General features: G+C 32.4%; 2 protein-coding genes across 2 annotated transcripts; both read right to left on the reverse strand.

Moving 5' to 3' along the window:
* Window positions 1-1,764: 1,764 nt before the first annotated feature.
* Window positions 1,765-3,114, reverse strand: LOC133322379 (GATA zinc finger domain-containing protein 11-like). The gene has a single exon (XM_061531381.1). It carries the CDS (start codon window positions 2,982-2,984, stop codon window positions 1,830-1,832), a length of 1,155 nt encoding a protein of 384 aa, XP_061387365.1. The 5' UTR covers window positions 2,985-3,114; the 3' UTR covers window positions 1,765-1,829.
* A 420-nt stretch (window positions 3,115-3,534) lies between these two features.
* Window positions 3,535-3,851, reverse strand: LOC133322381 (anaphase-promoting complex subunit 11). The gene has a single exon (XM_061531383.1). It carries the CDS (start codon window positions 3,806-3,808, stop codon window positions 3,551-3,553), a length of 258 nt encoding a protein of 85 aa, XP_061387367.1. The 5' UTR covers window positions 3,809-3,851; the 3' UTR covers window positions 3,535-3,550.
* Window positions 3,852-18,055: the final 14,204 nt, after the last annotated feature.

The following is an 18,055-nucleotide window of genomic DNA, read 5'->3' on the forward strand; positions in this document are numbered from 1 at the left end:
TATTATACTGCAGTAATATTCGTTGAGTAATATTTTCTAGTTTTGATGATCATTAACAGCTTCAGAGTAATTGTAGAAAAAGCAAATCAGTTCCTGCAAAAGAAACAAAAAATTGAAAATTAAATGAAATATATTTTGGAAAATAAAACAATGTTTTGCCAGATACATATAAACTCTTCAAAAATATTGTTTGGCAATGAGAAATGTCGACAAGTAGCAACACATAAGAAAATAAATTAACTAAGAAATCTAATGCCATGTACAGAAATTTGTTGTACTGTGATTTGGTATTTTATGTTATAATTGGTTGTCAAATCTTATTACCAAAAATCAACATTGATTTACTTTTGAGCCCAGCCCAATTTACGATATTGAGCACAATCATTCGGGCGAAAGTATATATGGGAGGTACCAGGGACGTAAAAAGTAAGTAGTTTTAAAGCGGATATTGTGTGGGTATTGGATCTGCATATAAGCGAGATATTTATTATAAACATCGTTGGTGCTTATAATCAGGATTTCTATATATACACAGTGATCGTGGATTTTACTGGATGTTGTACGATAGTTTTTTTTTTTTTTTGTTCATTTTAAAAGAAGAGAGCGAACTCTCTCATCCAGGTTTACAGACTAATTTCTACTAGAAAAGTTACCGTGCATACCTGTTGGTACTCCAGGTTTATAAGTACATATTTATTTCCATTTTTAAAATGTGTACTGTAGCATTTTGTTTATACAGTCCAAAAAAAATTTAAATCGTTTTGTATTCAGAATGTATAATTTGTACTGTACATTAAAAATGTTTTTATTTTTGTGAAAGAAATCCTAAGTATAATTTATAAAGTATTTTTCCGCCAATTTTTATTTATTTCATACAAAGTAAAGCAAATATAATATCAAATATAATGTATATACCGAATGCAAGGATGTAGCGAATCTAAATAAAAATATTGTACATCAACAAATTAAATTTGCATCCATATAACAATTGAATTAATCAACTAACATTTTGTAGAGCAATTGCATGACGTTGAGAATATAAAGGGCCCCATACACTATACATCATGCCTTACAGCATTTATCATAGTATATGTTATTTTTTGAAAGTTTATTTATGTATGTGTGACACACACAATGCATGAAGAAAATCAAAATAATTTTGATTTTGAAAATGTACCCCTATCAATCTGGTGAATAATATTCATTTTGAAAGTTGTCAGTAAATAATTTTGTGTACAACAATAATAAAATTGTGACGGAATAAAAAACAACTTAATTTACGACTCAAAATGCAATTTTTGGGACAAAAATCGATTTTTTGGAATAAAGATTGAAGAGTTTGCCATACACTAGTCAATTTCACATATACAAAAAGGGGTTCATCGGCATGACGGCATGATTTATGGTGTATGGGGCCCTTAAAAAATTTCCAAATGTCAATTTTATTTTTAATAGACTATTACTCATTTAGTTGCCATTAATAGTAAGTAAATTGTACAATTTATACATATTAAGACATATTTGATTTTTTTTTATTTTATCTCTAAAGCTGTACAATGCATTCGTAAAACTTTCTAGTAATAAAATAAACAACAGAACAGCTTACCTTAGATCCAGTAGCAATACTTAATATTTTCTTTATAAGAAGAAAATTGACAATCTTTTAGATTTGTTTGGTATGGTTACGTTGTGGTAAGAATTTACGTTCAATTAACGTCGTTTTATTGTTCTAAATTTTGTATTTTAGCATTATAAGTTGTGTGAATCCCTATGCTCTTAGACTAGACTGGCAACTCTAACACCGCGGTCTAGTCTAAGAAGGGATTTTGTCATACATGCCGTGGAGCCATCGATGAAGATGACGACTGATTAACTATATTTCCGCCTTGTGCTGGAGATGGAGAAGGCGATGAAGATTTACTGGTGGCGGTTGAATGATGGTGGTGGTGACCAGTGTTGCCTCCACCACCATGTGAGGAACTGGAAGTAATTGATGTCGATGACTTGGGCCGATTGGGTGGTGGTGGCGGGGGAGCTCGACGCATTCGTTGCTGCAGTATACGAGGTAACTGTGGATGCGATTTCTGTGGCAATGGAGCTTGTGGCGGCATAATGCCACTGCCGTTGCTTGCTGGAAACACTCCATTTCCGCCATGATGCTGATGTTTACTTATCGATGAGTTATTCGATGAAGAACCCGATGTATTCGAGGTCGAAGTTGATGTGGTAGAACCCCGTTTCGGCAGTAAACTCTGCACCATTGTTATGGGCGGTTGTTGTTGTGTTACTTTGCCCGGTAGAGCATGCTGTCCCGAATACGACTCTTCATCTGGTTCCGATGTAAGGGAATTTGTTTCCGATGGCGTGGGAGAAGGTGATGGAGGCGATAGAGCTTCTTGTTCCTGTATGTATGCACGGAACCCTTGTATCGATTCATTTAGAGCCCACAACTGAGATAACAGCGATAAATCCAACTGCCTTAGTCCATACATTTCACGCCTTAATATGGCCAATTGTGTATCCAATTTTGTGGTGGTACTTGACCCAGATGTACTATCACTGTCAGTACGGGCATGATGGTTATGCGAATTGTTATTGCTGCTGTGGTTGGAGTGGTTATTGTTGGTGGGCGTGTGCAGCAGCGAAGACTGCTGCTGTTGATGGTAGTGCGACAGATGACCGCCGGCACTGTGTGTGGACGAGGCTCGACTGTGTATACTTTCACGATCACTAAGCGATTCCTGCGTCGATGATAGACTACCATGGCGGTATGAATTACTACTGCTGCCTCCCCCACCACCTACACGTTGACTGCCACGATGCGATGCCGCCGCAGAGGTAGAAGCACCCAAATACAAATCAGGATCCAAGAAGTGATGGGCATGACTTAGAGGTGATGACGAATTGGGCTGGCCGATAGCCGCACTAAGGCTTTTCGGTAAAGGCGGTAAGCCGGGCAGTGTAAGTTTGTGGTCCTCCTCCATTTTTGCTATTTACCGGTTTTGCCAATTTGCGCAATGACAACTGTAAATGTTTTCTTTACACTAAAACGATGCTTGGTCTTCTTGAATTGCGGCGTTGTCGCTAGAAAGAAAGTTGTAATAGAAGGCATAGATATGTATTATTCTATTGTTTGGCAGAAAAGATGAAAAAAAATACAAGCACCCTTGTTAACTACCTATTTGTTTTAGTTGTTGTTCACTCTCCAACTTGTCTCACTCTCGCTCACGGCACTTGAATCCACTTTACCTCTCTTCTGAGGTTGCGTTGTGTGTTATTCTTCTACTAGTACTCTATGGAACAATAGCAACTCAGAGCAACGTTACTACTCTTAAAAGCTGGCGCGCTGCGACAGATGGTTTTTAATTTCAATATACAGCTTGCTCTCACTTCGTTCGTTTTTTCCTCCCTTAACTTATTTTCTACAGCAAAATATGCTGATTCCGCAAAATTTTGACTTTTAGTTTCGATTTGATTATTATTGTATAGTTTAATTTGTTTATTTATTTTTAATTCCGTTTCATTTGATCGACTATTGAATTCCAAGCGTTTAGTGAAAGTTAAACTTCCAAGCTTGTCGGCACATTGGACACTGCTTATTCATAGTTTGCAAATTCAGCCACTTGACAATACAATGCATGTGGAAGCAATGCGTACAGACGCCCCACACCAATGGACAATTATCGCCGGGAAGCGCACATTCCGGACATGTACTCTCAAATGACATACGACAAATGCCACAATTTTCATCATTTGCTATCCAACGCCATGATGCAACACCCATCCATGATTTGATTGTAACTTTCATTTTGGGCACATTTAGATGAGCTTTGTTTCACATAAAAAAAAATGCAAAAGAAAAACTATCGGCAAGTCGCAAAAGACACAATGACGCCAAGATTCTTTTGTTTTCTTTATTTTGCTTAGACAATGTAAATCACTTCAATTATCCAAACTAGGGCACACACGATTCATTAATATGAAAAGGAACAAATTATGCCAATCTTACAATGAACTGGAATTTGCAAATTCAATTCCAACCAAACGCTCTTCTGTATGCGCCCTAAATATGTAGAATGTCCTGAATATGATGCACTCGGTTAGGGACAAGTAAATCGACTTTCGACTTATCGATTAATCGATTTTTTGTATTGAAAAGTCAAAAAGTCGATGTCGACTTTTGAACTTAAAGAAAATCGCAAAGTCGACTTTTCAAGATCGACTTTCGAATTTCTTTATAAATACTTGGTTCAATATTTCAAACCTAAAATTTTCTTAAAATTGCACATTCCATGAAGAAATATTTTCGTCCTCAAACTTTCCCATGACATGTAATAAAAAACAATTTCGAATTGTATGCGTTTCCAATTTTCCTGTTGGGTGATTTGTAAAAACATAATTGTGCCATGCAATTAACCAACGGGCGGAAAGGGGGTGTGCTTAAAAATAAATGTTTTTGTTTTGATACATCACCTTATTATTGCATGATGATATTTGATATTCCTTCTGTCTTGTTCCTCTTCACTATTTCACTATAGCTGTGTTCCGCAGCATCGCCTTCTTCCCATCTTGCTTTTCTGTACTATTTAAGATATATGGTCTGTCCCGTACTGAAAGAATCCACTACTTTTTACTACGATAATGAATTTTCCTTTATGTTACGAAGAAAATTGTAAAATCTAGTAAATTCTTGTAGTTGGGAAACAGACCAATAATAAGTAAGTTGAGCATAAACATATATTTGGTATATAATTATACTCTCCAGCGCCTCTTTTGCGAAAACAGGGGTCACCGTGGGTGGGCGAGGTTGGCACTTGGAAAGGAGAGGCTATGAAATTGCATCATAGATCATACACATCAATATTGACCATAATTAAAATGTTAGTACAATTTAGTTCCTTTGTTATCTTTAATTACGTATTTCCAAAACTACCTTCATATCTCAACACTACACACCAATTCTGACTGCAACAGCAATCAAGCTCTATACCGATTTTAGTTCCATTTATTACCTTTCGTAAACTTGAAGTACTTTTTTCCAAAACTAATTCCAAATTTCATGGTTTGTGTTCTATAGATTAACCCAAATCTTAAGGGCTAAACAGAATGTTCGCGTTGAGCGTTTTTTGTTATCGCGTTAACGCACGCAAAAAGTTAAAATATATTTAACTCCGAAGCGCAGCGCACATCAACATCGAGCGTTTTTGTTATCGTTTCCTTGTGGTTGTTGTATTTTCGATAACACATAACGCAACGGATGGCTCAACGCGAGCATTCTGCTTAGCCCTTTAATATTATAAAATTTAGTACCATTTGGTACACATTAATATAAATCCAATAGAAATCAAATTTCCCAATTTCAGGATTCCAGCTTCACTCGGTATTACAGTACATAGCTCCGCTGTAATGTCAATGGCGTCATTGACTACAACGATAACAACCAAACAAATAGGGATCTATAAATTAAACATCGATATTTTATGTGTTCCAGTCCAATTACATTTACATGTAGAAACCAGAAACAGACGACTAAAAACATAATGGCACAATTATTCACGGTAGGCTATAGCAACTTAAAAAATTACAATTTCTTCCTATATTTCATTAGTGGCTTGTTATACCAAAGTCGTATACAAAATGTGTGTAATGCTTTGAAAAATATATTCTAAAAACCATTTGTTTAATGAAGAATTTTACAACATTGCACTATAATTCTGCTTTTCTACAGGCAAATTTTTATTTGGCAAATACTGAGTTTGTTGGTGAGAGGAGTGCGAGGAAGAAAAACAAAAATTTGCACGCAAATTCTGCTTTGCTCTGTTCGTTGAAAACAATTTTGTTGACATTTCCTTTTGAACCTATTCGATTTACTGACACACAGCCGGCTTTTGTTTACAAACCTGTTTCTTTAATTTGTGCAAGTGAAATTTAATTTTTAATTTTTGCAATTTATATAATAAAATATATAACAAATAAAAAAAAAATATTAAAAAAAAAAACTTTAAAATGCAAACACTTTTGACTTTTATTTTCTTTCTTTTGTATTTTGATTCGCAAATTTGGCAAAGAAAAATTTGCTAATGGAAAAGCAAGCGAAAATTTCAAAAGAGAAAACAAAAAATTTGCCAAATAAAAATCTGTCTGTGGAAAAGCAGACTAATTATATTTCAAACAACTCTAAACTGCGAATAAAAATAATGGAAATGTGGGAAATGTGGAGCAGTATGTGTGGGTAATGTAATGTCGATTGGTTGTGATAAATTTCAATTTATTGCACTCTTGGGTAACAATGAATGAATTTTCCTTTATGATATCGAAGAAAATAGTAAAATCTAGTACATTCTTGCAGTACGGAAACATATGTAAATCATATGTAAATCATATTCCCAACTCGATTCTGAACAGAAAACCTTACATTCCATTCATTTTTCGCGTTTTTAGTAAAAGTTTAAAATGTGTCAAATGAACAGAACGACATATTGCATTCGTTATTTATTATTTATTCTGCCATTATAGACCACAAGATAGTGGCGTATTTTCTCTTTGTTGACAATGATACCTTACCTTGTATAATTGTAACATCGTTTCCAAACTCCAGTAGGCTTATTCGATATTGTTTATTTTACAACAATTTCATTTGTTTTGTTGTTTTTACAATAAAAAAATAAATTTAAACAATGTCGGATGTTGTTAAAAGTTACAGAATAGGCCTACAGGTTAAGACGTAGTCGCACGAACCACCGATGTCATATGTACCATGGTACAATTATGAAAAGTAGGGTGTATTTTGTCTGCAAAGAAAATATACACCTCTACGCCGTGAGCTATAATGTAAGAATTTTTTATTTTATTAATAGATTATATTATTACTAATATTATTTAAATGTATATTAAATGAATAAATAAAAACGTATGCAACAAGTCAATCTTTTCATTTGACATATATTTAATATTTTACTAAAAACTCAAGTATAATGGAATATCAGGATTTGTTTTTAAAATTGGGTTTTTATTTATATTTTTTCAAAACATTACATATGCTATCACACATTTTGTATAGGCCAGCCCAAAGTCCCGACCATAACTCTATACAAAATTTGCGGGTCTATTTGAAAAACTTATTCAATGTGTAAACTGATTCTTTATTCTGTATATGTTGTTTTTCAAAGAGTTGATCATCTAAAAATAATACATAAAATATTGCCCTATAGACCCCATCTTCGGATTTAATGTAGGTTTGTCAAAATGGTGGAAATGTTGAATCGGTTATTCAATTTACCTCAAATTAAATTTACATGTTTTTAAAATGTTAACCCTTTCTGGGTGAGGATCTTTAGACTTCATCTAGGTTTGGTAATAATATTTTAATTTGCAAAGTTTGGATCAAAACAGACATTTCATTAGTTTGATATTGGATTAAAATTATGTCAAAATTGATCATCTGTGGAGACGTACCAGAAAAGATTGCCATATTGACTCCATTTTTGGATTTAAAGTGGGTTTGAAAAAATCAACGGATCAAATCGGAATACAATACAATCTTCGAATTTAAGGGGAATACAATCTTCGAATTTAAGGGGTTTCAACAATTAAATTTTGTTTTTTGATTTAATTCGATCCTTCACTAATTCAAGAATGTCCCTGTAAAATTTCAAATTAAAATGTAACCAACTCTTGAAGATAGAGCCGACTTATTGTGTTAGCATCAAGTGACGGCAAGAGTGGATCAGTGTTTCCCTATTTCTTAACAAAAATATTAAAAAAAAATATTTTTAAAGCTCAGCCATTCTTTTTAATTTTTTGTGCGAAGACAATATACTCTTTCTAATGCCGTTGGAATTTTTGGATTCCAGTGTTCCAATGAGGAGTCATCATGCCCGCCATCGAAAATAAGGAATTTTCTTTAATCACAAAAAAAAAAAAACAACAACAAAGCAGCAACTATTAAATCTTGAAATATATATGTATGTGCGCAAAGTTACAAATCTTAACAAGCATTGGTATTCATTCAACAACCCATTGAAAATCTTGAATGTCTGTTTTGATCCAAACTTTGCAAATTAAAATATTATTACCGTACCATATAATAGCTTAACCGAATCCATTTATTCAACAAATATGAGTACATACTGCTTACAAATATGTTTGATCCATTCTCAAGTCTAACAGCCTGTTTTTGTAAAATTCCAAACGATCGAATTCGAGTGACTTACGACCAAACCTTTATTTATGTTTATAAAGGTTTTCTGATTCAAAACAAAAATAAATGACATATTTTTCAAAACCAAGGAGTTTGGTCGTAAGTCACTCGAATTCGTTCGTTTGGAATTTTACAAAAACAGGCGGTAAGTTTGTTTTTTTCCAAATGTTTTTTTTTTTTTAAATGAGCGAATGTCCTGGCAATATATTCCTTATTTTTAGTTATTTCAATAAGTGTATGAAAAATGTATTTAGTTTGTATTTGACATTCGAAACCTTATATAAATTCGCCATTTTGTTTAAAAAAATATATAATAACAATGTGTTTTCATAGTAAAATCTCAAAAACATCAGAGTTTTCTACTGTTTGCATTCAGGCCAACTTAAAAAAACGAGCTGTATTGTTACGCCCAATTTTCGAAATTAGATGAAGCAGCTGTAATTTGTTTTTGGAATTATAATTCCTAAAATAAATTATAAATTATATTATATGGTTTTCGAGATTCTCATTGGTCTACCCTTAGAGTAGTCCATATAACGGTACCCCTCAAAATTTTGGTATTTTGGAAACGTTTTACAACCCAAATAATTGTAATTTGGCGTTGTGTGGTCTCACTACATTATAGCATAATATAGTTTACTGTGGAATTGTTAACTTCAATGTAAATAATGGACAATTCTAGGAAATTTACCATCCATAGAGGATGGTATTTAGTAATTTTGGTGCGCTGTGATTTACAAGTAATCAATGGAAAACATTGTCTCACTTTTTTGCTATATCCCCTTTTTTCCTTATATAAACTAATTTGATTTCAAGTAACTATCACTATAAAAAGATTAGCCCGGCCAAACGAAACATAGTTGCCAAAAGCAATTGCAACCTCACAGTGAAAAGTAATAAAGTATTTTTTTTGGATTTTTAATACTTAGTTGATATTCCTTGTTATCAGTGTTGCCAAAACTCTGTTGAGAAAAAATGCTAGATTTTGTTGAAAAAAATGCTAGAAAGTGCTAGAAATTTAAAAAAAAGTGCCAGAAAAAAGTGCTAAAAAATTAAATGAACAAAATTGTTAATATGTAATAATGAAATATTCATCAGAGACCCCATTTATTCTTAAAGGCTACTCCTTGTCGATTTAGCCATGTCCATCCGATTGAGGTCGCAATATTGAAAACAGAGCTTTGGAATTTTGCCCATATATTGCACTACTCCTAGGACATGTGGAATTTTGTGTACAACATACCCAATATTTGATTTTTTTAAGGATTTGGGCACATTTTTCAACCTATGCGGTTTTGTATTTCGGATTCTCCCTGTGTAGAAAGTCTTCTTACCAAAAATTATCAACATTGGTCCACTTTTAAGCGTAGCCCTCATAAACACATTTTAAAATCGAATTGCCTTTAATTTGATATTTCAAATTGAGTAAAAAATCTCGTTATCAGAAATTATTAATATATACATATTTAGGGGTTGCTGGTTAACGGCAGCACCCCAATAACCCAAAGTAACTGTAATTAATTGTAATCAATTAATTTCAATCAGACACCCTTTCGAAATACATATGGAAGCTATGGCTTCATCTGCACCAATTTCAACAAAACGCAATAACGCCATTATAGTCTCAATGTGATACGCTGTACAAAATTTCGTGCTAATCGCACAAATATTAGAAATTCGGTGCATCATTAATGCAAAATCGAGTGAGTATATATTTACATTTGGGAGTTATATCGAAATCTGAACGGATTTTTCGGAAACATTTCACTCATCATTCTAGACTCAATTCTGTATCCTATACCAAATTTCGTGCAAATCGAAGGATATAATGGGACTTTGGTGCACTATTTACCTAAAATCGGCTATATTTAAATCTGAACCGATATTCATGAAATTTAACATAGATCTTTCTAGAAATTTTGCAGTACCATATGCAAAATTTCAAGCAAATCGTAAGATATATAGGGACTTTGGTGCACCATTTGCATAAAATCGGACGAAAATAAATATGGGAGCTACATATATCGGAATCTGGACCGATTTTCCCGAAACTCACCACCCATCATTCTAGACTCAATTCAGTACGCTATGCCAAATTTCGTGCAAATCGATGTATTAATAGGGACTTTTGTGCACCATTTACATTAAATTGAACGAAAATATATATGGGATCTATATCTAAAACTGAACCGATTTTCACGAAATTTAACACACGTCTTTCTACGCTTAATTCATTACCCTATGCACAAATTTCAAGCAAATCGTAAGATATATAGGGACTTTGGTGCACCATTTGCATAAAATCGGACGAAAATAAATATGGGAGCTACATATATCGGAATCTGGACCGATTTTCCCGAAACTCACCACCCATCATTCTAGACTCAATTCAGTACGCTATGCCAAATTTCGTGCAAATCGATGTATTAATAGGGACTTTTGTGCACCATTTACATTAAATTGAACGAAAATATATATGGGAGCTATATCTAAATCTGAACCGATTTTCACGAAATTTAACACGCGTCTTTCTAGGCTTAATTCATTACCCTATGTACAAATTTCGTTCAAATCGAAGAATATATAGGGCCTTGTGTGCCCTACTTACCTAAAATCGGACGAAAATATATATGGAATCTATATCTACATCTGAACATATTTCCCCAAATAAATAAGCTCTGCCAAATGTAATCGAATTCGAATCAAAAATGGGAGTTGTACTTTGTTTACAATTTAACATGGGCAGACAGACGGACATGCATAAATCGGCTAAAAAAGTGATTCGATGCATATTCTCGAAAGGAACCGTGTGTCTATCTCGTTTCCTTGTGCATGTTACAAACATATGCACAAATATATATTACCCTGACCATAGTGTAGTGAAGGGTATAAAAATATATGTTTGCCGGAATTTTTCTATTTTCAGAAAATTCCAATGGAACGCTTTATTTGTTTTTGTTTTTTTCAAATAAACAATCTACTAGCAGACAATGTCATAGTCACCATATGAAGTACCTGCTTACAAATCTACTGTCACTTTTTTAACATTGGAAAATCAAATTCAACATAGGGGAATTTCAATGTGTCAATATGAAATCGAAAAACGGGAAAATTTGTTGGGATGAAACAAAAATTATAAAAAATTACTGGAAAATAAAAAATGCTAAAAAAAGTGCTAGGTGCTAGACCCATTTTTTTGGTGCTAAACGAGTTTAAAAAGTGCTAAATCTAGCACTAAAAGTGCTAAATTGGCAACACTGCTTGTTATCTTTTACAACCTTGTCGGTATAGATTCTACCAAGTTTTCCGTGTAAGATGCCTGAATTTTCCTCATTCTTCTTGTGAATGATTTTTCAGATTTTGTATGCTTGAGATGTTATGGTTTATAATATTTTTCTCCAAAATATTCCATAAGTTCTCTATAGGATTCAAATCCGGTCGTTATCCAGATAAAATGTTGTCCCCAATCCCAATTTTTCAGTACTACATTTCAAATAATCATTTAGAATAATAATCATTCCTAAACCGACAGCGCTCGTACAGCCCGATACCATTACAGAGTCTCCTCCGTGTTCAGGGTCGGAATTGTATACTTATGGCCCATTAGCCACATGTTAAATTTGGTTTAATCAGCAAAAATAATAGAATTCCAAAATGAAAATAAAATTAAAAAAATTAAGAAATTAAGGCGTATTTTAAAACGTTTAAAACCGCTAAATACAAACCATAAACATAAAAATTGAACATGGAGAGTATTGGCGGTGGTGTGTGCTATTTATTTAATATATAATATTTGTTTAAAAATCGATTCAAAATTTACATAGTTGACTATAATAAAATAAATGGGTTTATTTTTTACACATACAGTGAGCAGCAAAAGTCATGGTACCCCATACAAATCAAAAAATATTCAGTAATTCCTCAAAATGTAATTCACAAAATTTCAAATATATATTTTTATTTCATGTATTCAATCCTATACTACAACAAATTAAAGTAATATTTATTTTTTTATTAAAACAAAATATAAAACAAAATAGACAAGTGCCAAGTGAATATTTTTGCACAGCATAAGTCTTGGTACCCCTGGAGAAAAATAACGAATTATTGAATATTACTTAATTTTTACAATTAAATTGACTTAACTAATATTTGGCAGGATATCCCTTGAGTTTTACAACTTCATTCTATCGTTCGGGCATTGAGTATACAAGTTTTTAGTGTAGTCGGACGATATTTTACACCATTCTGTCAGAAGTACATATTTCTTTGAGTTGGGCCTTACTGAAAATTGTATGATTTCGGATTCGTTTATCTAGACCAGGGGTAGTCAACCTTTTTTTAATTACCGCCCACTTTTCCACCTCGAGTGATAGAAAAATTTTCTTACCGATAAACTGCTTTTATTTATTAGGGTTTGGAATTTTATTAAGTAATTTTAATTAAGTATAGTGAAATATTAAGTATTTAATGGGATGCTGCGAGATTAAATATTTAATATCAGGTTATTTTTTCGTCAGCGAATGTGTCCTCTTTCAGATATATTAAGGCGGTAGGTAAATATGAGGTAGGAAAAGGTATTAATAATTTGAATACCTCTTTCCACATATTTGGATATAAAAGATATATTTTTTATGTTGCCACAACTTTTCGAATCCGCCATTTTCGAAACTCTGTTTACAATCTCCTTCATATTTTATTTCTAATAGTTCTTCTTGATACTTTGTATAAGCTTCCTTAGCATTAACTGTAAATGGATTCTTCACTTTTAAGTTCAAAATGCCTTAAAATGTATAATATACTTAGGAAAATCCTACAGCCCACCAAATAGTAAGTATCGCCCACTAGTGGGCGGTAGGGACCAGGTTGACTATCGCTGATCTAGATGATCTCATAGGTGCTCAATCGGATTTAAATCGGGGCTTGTGGAGGTGTTATCAGCATGTTTGGTGTATTGTATACGATCCAATTCTTAACGTCAATAGTAGTGTGTTTTGGGTCATTGTCCTGTTGGAAGTAATAATTATCACGAATGTTGAGTTTTTCAGCACTTTGATTCAAATTTTGTTTCAAAATATTCATGTAAACTGTTTTATTCATTATTTCCTCAATGAATACCAAATTGCCAACACGACATGCATTACATGCATTCTCCTACCATTACTCCAATCCCTCCGTGCTTTACTGTTGTCCGAGTATTTTTTAGATTGAGCTCTTCGCCTTTTTTCCGCCACACCAAAGAGCGTCCATCCGACCCAAATATGTTAAATTTCGATTCGTCCGAGAAAATAACTTTTTCCCAGAACTCATTTGTCTTGTTTTTATAATCATTTGCGGTTGTCGAGGTTGTCGAAGGAAAGATTATGAGAAAAAATCTAAAAAAGTGGAGAACAGGAAATGGCGGTCTTGACTTCCCCTTAGAATATAAACCATGAAAATTTTACTTTATTCAGCATTGATTAAAAATAAAAAAGTGACATATGAAAAAAATGTTGTTCATTATATCCAGTGTTTACTATAATTGTGTTCGCCTGTAATAAGCATGGTTTCATCACAGTTTTACATATTAACAACTTTAAAGAGTATAAATGGGTACTGAATTAATCGTTATTAATGCATTCTGAAAAAAACATACAACTTTGTAATAATTTTTCCTTCAAAAATCAAATCTCGGGGTCGAAATTGTTATAACATACTACCTTAATCATTTTCAACCGTTTGTTATGTTTAAGAAAACTAATGGAAATATCTGAGAAAGAATTAGCTTAGTTCGTTATATGTGTAGTTGCTTATAACCGTTGTTCGATATATCCGGTTACTACTGTGGAAATCTGCGTTTTTTCTTTCTTGTACATAAAAATCATTTAAAAAGTAAAAAAAAAATCGTTTAAAACTGCTGTTATTAATTTTTGCTTCAAAAACAGGGCAAATTACCTATAGTGCAATGTTGTTAATTTCATTTTCAAACAAATAGGTTTTAGAATATATTTTAAAATATAGGTTATTTTATTTCACATATAAAAAAATTATAGAAAAAAGCCAAGTGGATACGTTTGACTGTGACTCACCGTAGCTCCAATGTATCACCGTTATACCACTCACTACTAATGAAATGATTTTGAATAACGACAGTTGCACATAGCTTGCATTCAATCCCAACACAAAGCGATTTAACTCGTTTTCTACTGGTCACCTTAGTGATGCAGATTTTGTGCTGCTCTGCTACCGTAAACGTTGCTGTTTAGCAGACGCTTACGCCAATATCATTTGGCTTTTTGTTCATGATTAAATTCAACTAACTTCCGAGCACTGTTGGCTGGTTGGTTGTATCGCTGTTATAACGTTCACATTAATTTGTCAGTACAGCGACGTCTGTCGAAGTCAAAGCACGCGATCGACACTAAATCTCGGATACACTCGTTGTGTACGTTCTCGCTCTCAAATCAAAACAAACGACCACTATCATCGCGGTTATTGTTTGTGTTTTTTCTTTCCTACTTGTCTTCTTCGTTTTCATGGAGATGTTTTGTTATTGAAGTGTTTTAAAAAAGAAAAAAGTTTTAAAGGTGGTTAGAATCATAAATGATTTTTTTTAAGTCTGTTAGAATCATAAATGTTGTGTTCATGTTTTCTTTAAGAACCACAATATGTAACATATATATGTACATAACATACGAAATATGTTATATATGTGCGAAAAAAATAAATAATTTCGAGTGTGTATCAAAATTGAATTTATCGGTTTTTACGGTCGATTGAGTTTTGGTTCTATAAGCAACGGTTCTAGTTAAAACTCGCACGAGAAAAAACAACAACAAGTAATAAAATAATAAAAAGCGGTTTGAGTATCAAGGTGATCATGCGTTATTTGCGTTGATGTGTGTTGTTATTGTTGCGTTGTTAAAAAATAAGGTAGAAGCTCCAATCAAAACATTACCATACGACAAACATAAATACATACCTAACGAGGTGTCTCTCTGTGTGCGTGTGCGAAAGGAGTTGTGTTTGTTGTTTACATTGAAAGTAGTGGAGTGATGCAAAACAAAAAAAGTGATCAAAACAAAATAAAAAAAGTTTGCCTAACAAAAAAATCTGTGCGCTCACTGGAAATCACGTTTTAAAAGGTATTGAATATGTTGCACATGCGTAGAATATTAAATTGTCTTATCTTAAATGCAACCTAAATAACAAAGTAATTTTTACATACATACATTTTTGTAATCATTTGGCGAGTATGTGATTAATTTTAATTTCTATAACAACCTGGTTTTCAAAACAAAAAAAAAATTGTTTTTGTTGCATCATATTATATTTGCAATTGCATAATATTTATGTACGAGTATGTTTTGTAGGAGTGGCTAATAAAAGAATAAACGAGAACGGAGTCCAAACTCAAATTTGACTCCGATACTTTATAAATTTGAATTCATTACAATGCAGTTCGGATGTTCCATATGCGATGCATCAAAAATCCATAGACAAGGAAAAGATTTGTAAAATATGACATTTAAAAATAAATTGTCGAATAATGAAAAGTAGATATAGGGTAAGTGCTCCTAATGTCGGCATGTACCAGTACTCGTCCTCAGTTGTGTTTAACTTCAAATAACTAAAAAATCCATTCACTAAATATGAAAACTGCCTTGAATATTCTTCAATAGTGTTGTCAACTATCTCTGTAAAATTTTATCAATCTGAGTTAATTTATTAGGCAGTAATTACGGTTTTTCCAAATGTGGGTCTTTCACCACTAGCGACTGTGCATGTTTCTTAAGAAAAAAAGTAGTGAGCATGCCGATTTTAAAAGACTCGTAACTTTATTAAAATTATATATTTTTCACCCGGATTTTCTACATAACTATTAAGAACATGTAAATTAACACTTTAGAATTTAAAATTATGAAAAAATAGTAAGTGCTCCTAATGTCGGCATGCACCAGTACTCGGCATTAGTTGTATAGAACTTCCAATAACTAAAAAATCCTTTTACTAAATATGAAAACTGCATTAAATAATCTTCAATAACATTGTCATCTATCTCTGTGTAAAATTTCATCGAGCTAAGTTCATTTATAAGAATTCAGCTTTTAAAAATACAAAATTACTAAATTCAAATTAGTTCACAGTTTGACTAAAAATAGGTGCATGTGCTTCCATACATATAAATAATATTCCTTCGAATATAATTAAAAAAAAAATATTTTATTTATCTTTGAACATTTTCAATGTTAATAAATTGGCCAACAATCTTACATATTTTCTTATATGCTACGTTTTCAAATGACTTTGTCAGCTTTGGTTTTTGGCAAACATTTCTTATATCAGTGTTTTTCTTATTCGCGTTTTTCTTATATGAATCAATTTTTGCACTGAGGAGATGTAAAAAGGCTCGGTGTTTTTGATAAACTCTCTTATATGCGATTTTTCCTTATATGAGATGTGCTTATATCTGATATCTATTGTATTACTTTTGACAACATTAAGCTTTCAAAATATAAAGAAAATATCCTCCTTCGAAATCTACACATAATATGTGTTCAGTGGAAAAAATTAATATTGACTATATACATATGTATATATATATGTATATATGTATATAAATGAATTGCTGTTCGTTAGTCTCGCTAAAACTCGAGAACGGCTGAACGGATTGTTCTTATCTTAGCCTTGAAATGTTCGTGGAGCTTCAGGGAAGGTTTAAAAGGTGAAATTTTGAAAATCGCGAAAAATTTGCAAAAAATATTTTGCAGCATATTTGCATTTCCATGAATTTATTATTGAGCTATTTTTATTGCACCACGTCGTAGTTATTATTTTGAGATATTTTGGGCGAAAATTGGTAGCGTATCATTCCTTTAAGCTTTCATTTGTCAATTATTGAAAATTTTGAAAATATTTTTTTTTCAATTGGATTGACATTGTATTGAAAAAAATTTTTTTTTGTAAGAATTTTAAAAATAATTGAGAAGAATCATTGAAAGTTCACGTTTTCCATAGAATGCCCGTACATTTGGGACAAATGCAAGGGTGAAAATCAGGAGACATGTGGAATAGAGTTCTGATCCTAAGATCCATGCCCATCTTAATCTTAAAATAATAATAATAGTTCCATAAGGACATTTTATTTCTTAAAGAACCTTAAATGTTTCTATGCCACGGGAAATCAGGTGGCACCATTATATGGTGTTTATTTGCATAATCGTTGGTTAGTATCTTTGAACTTATAAACTCAATACCGTATATATCTGATACTAATAATGTATATCACAGAGGAAACTAATATACGATTGTTCGCTATAAAAGAACTCATGTTGTGTATAAAAAATCATATGAATATATCTTACACACTCCAATTGAGAAGCTGTAGAAGTTCCTATGTCCCATATGTGAGTAAATTGAAAACTTAAAATGCATTTTCTGCAAAATCACAGAAAATACCAAACAATAGGTGATACTATTATATGGGGCTACACGGAAAATTTTACCAATATTGTTATTTTTGGTAAAGAGGTTTTGATCATCCAAAATAAAATAATACAGCCACACTGGAACAAACTTCCCAAAATGCCGAATATTTTGAGTACCGTTATATGGGAGCTACCTCAAAGAGTGGACAAATATATATAATTTTAGTGCGATTCATTATACCAAATAAAAACCAAATGCCAAATTACAGCCGATTAGATTTAAAAACGTGTCCACTTGGGTCAATATTGATATTATTAATTAGGGAGATTTTCTGTTCAATCAGTATTCCTAATATTAAATTAGTAGTAGAAATGTATAAAAACAAACCTAAATTTCCGAAAATTAGTCATAAACAATATTGCTAGTCAAGACAACGTTTGCCGGGCC

This window comes from Musca vetustissima, unplaced genomic scaffold (genome assembly GCF_032173495.1).
Source record: "Musca vetustissima isolate MV318-11 ecotype Yass unplaced genomic scaffold, APGP_CSIRO_Mvet_v1 utg27505, whole genome shotgun sequence".
Lineage (NCBI taxonomy): Eukaryota > Metazoa > Arthropoda > Insecta > Diptera > Muscidae > Musca > Musca vetustissima.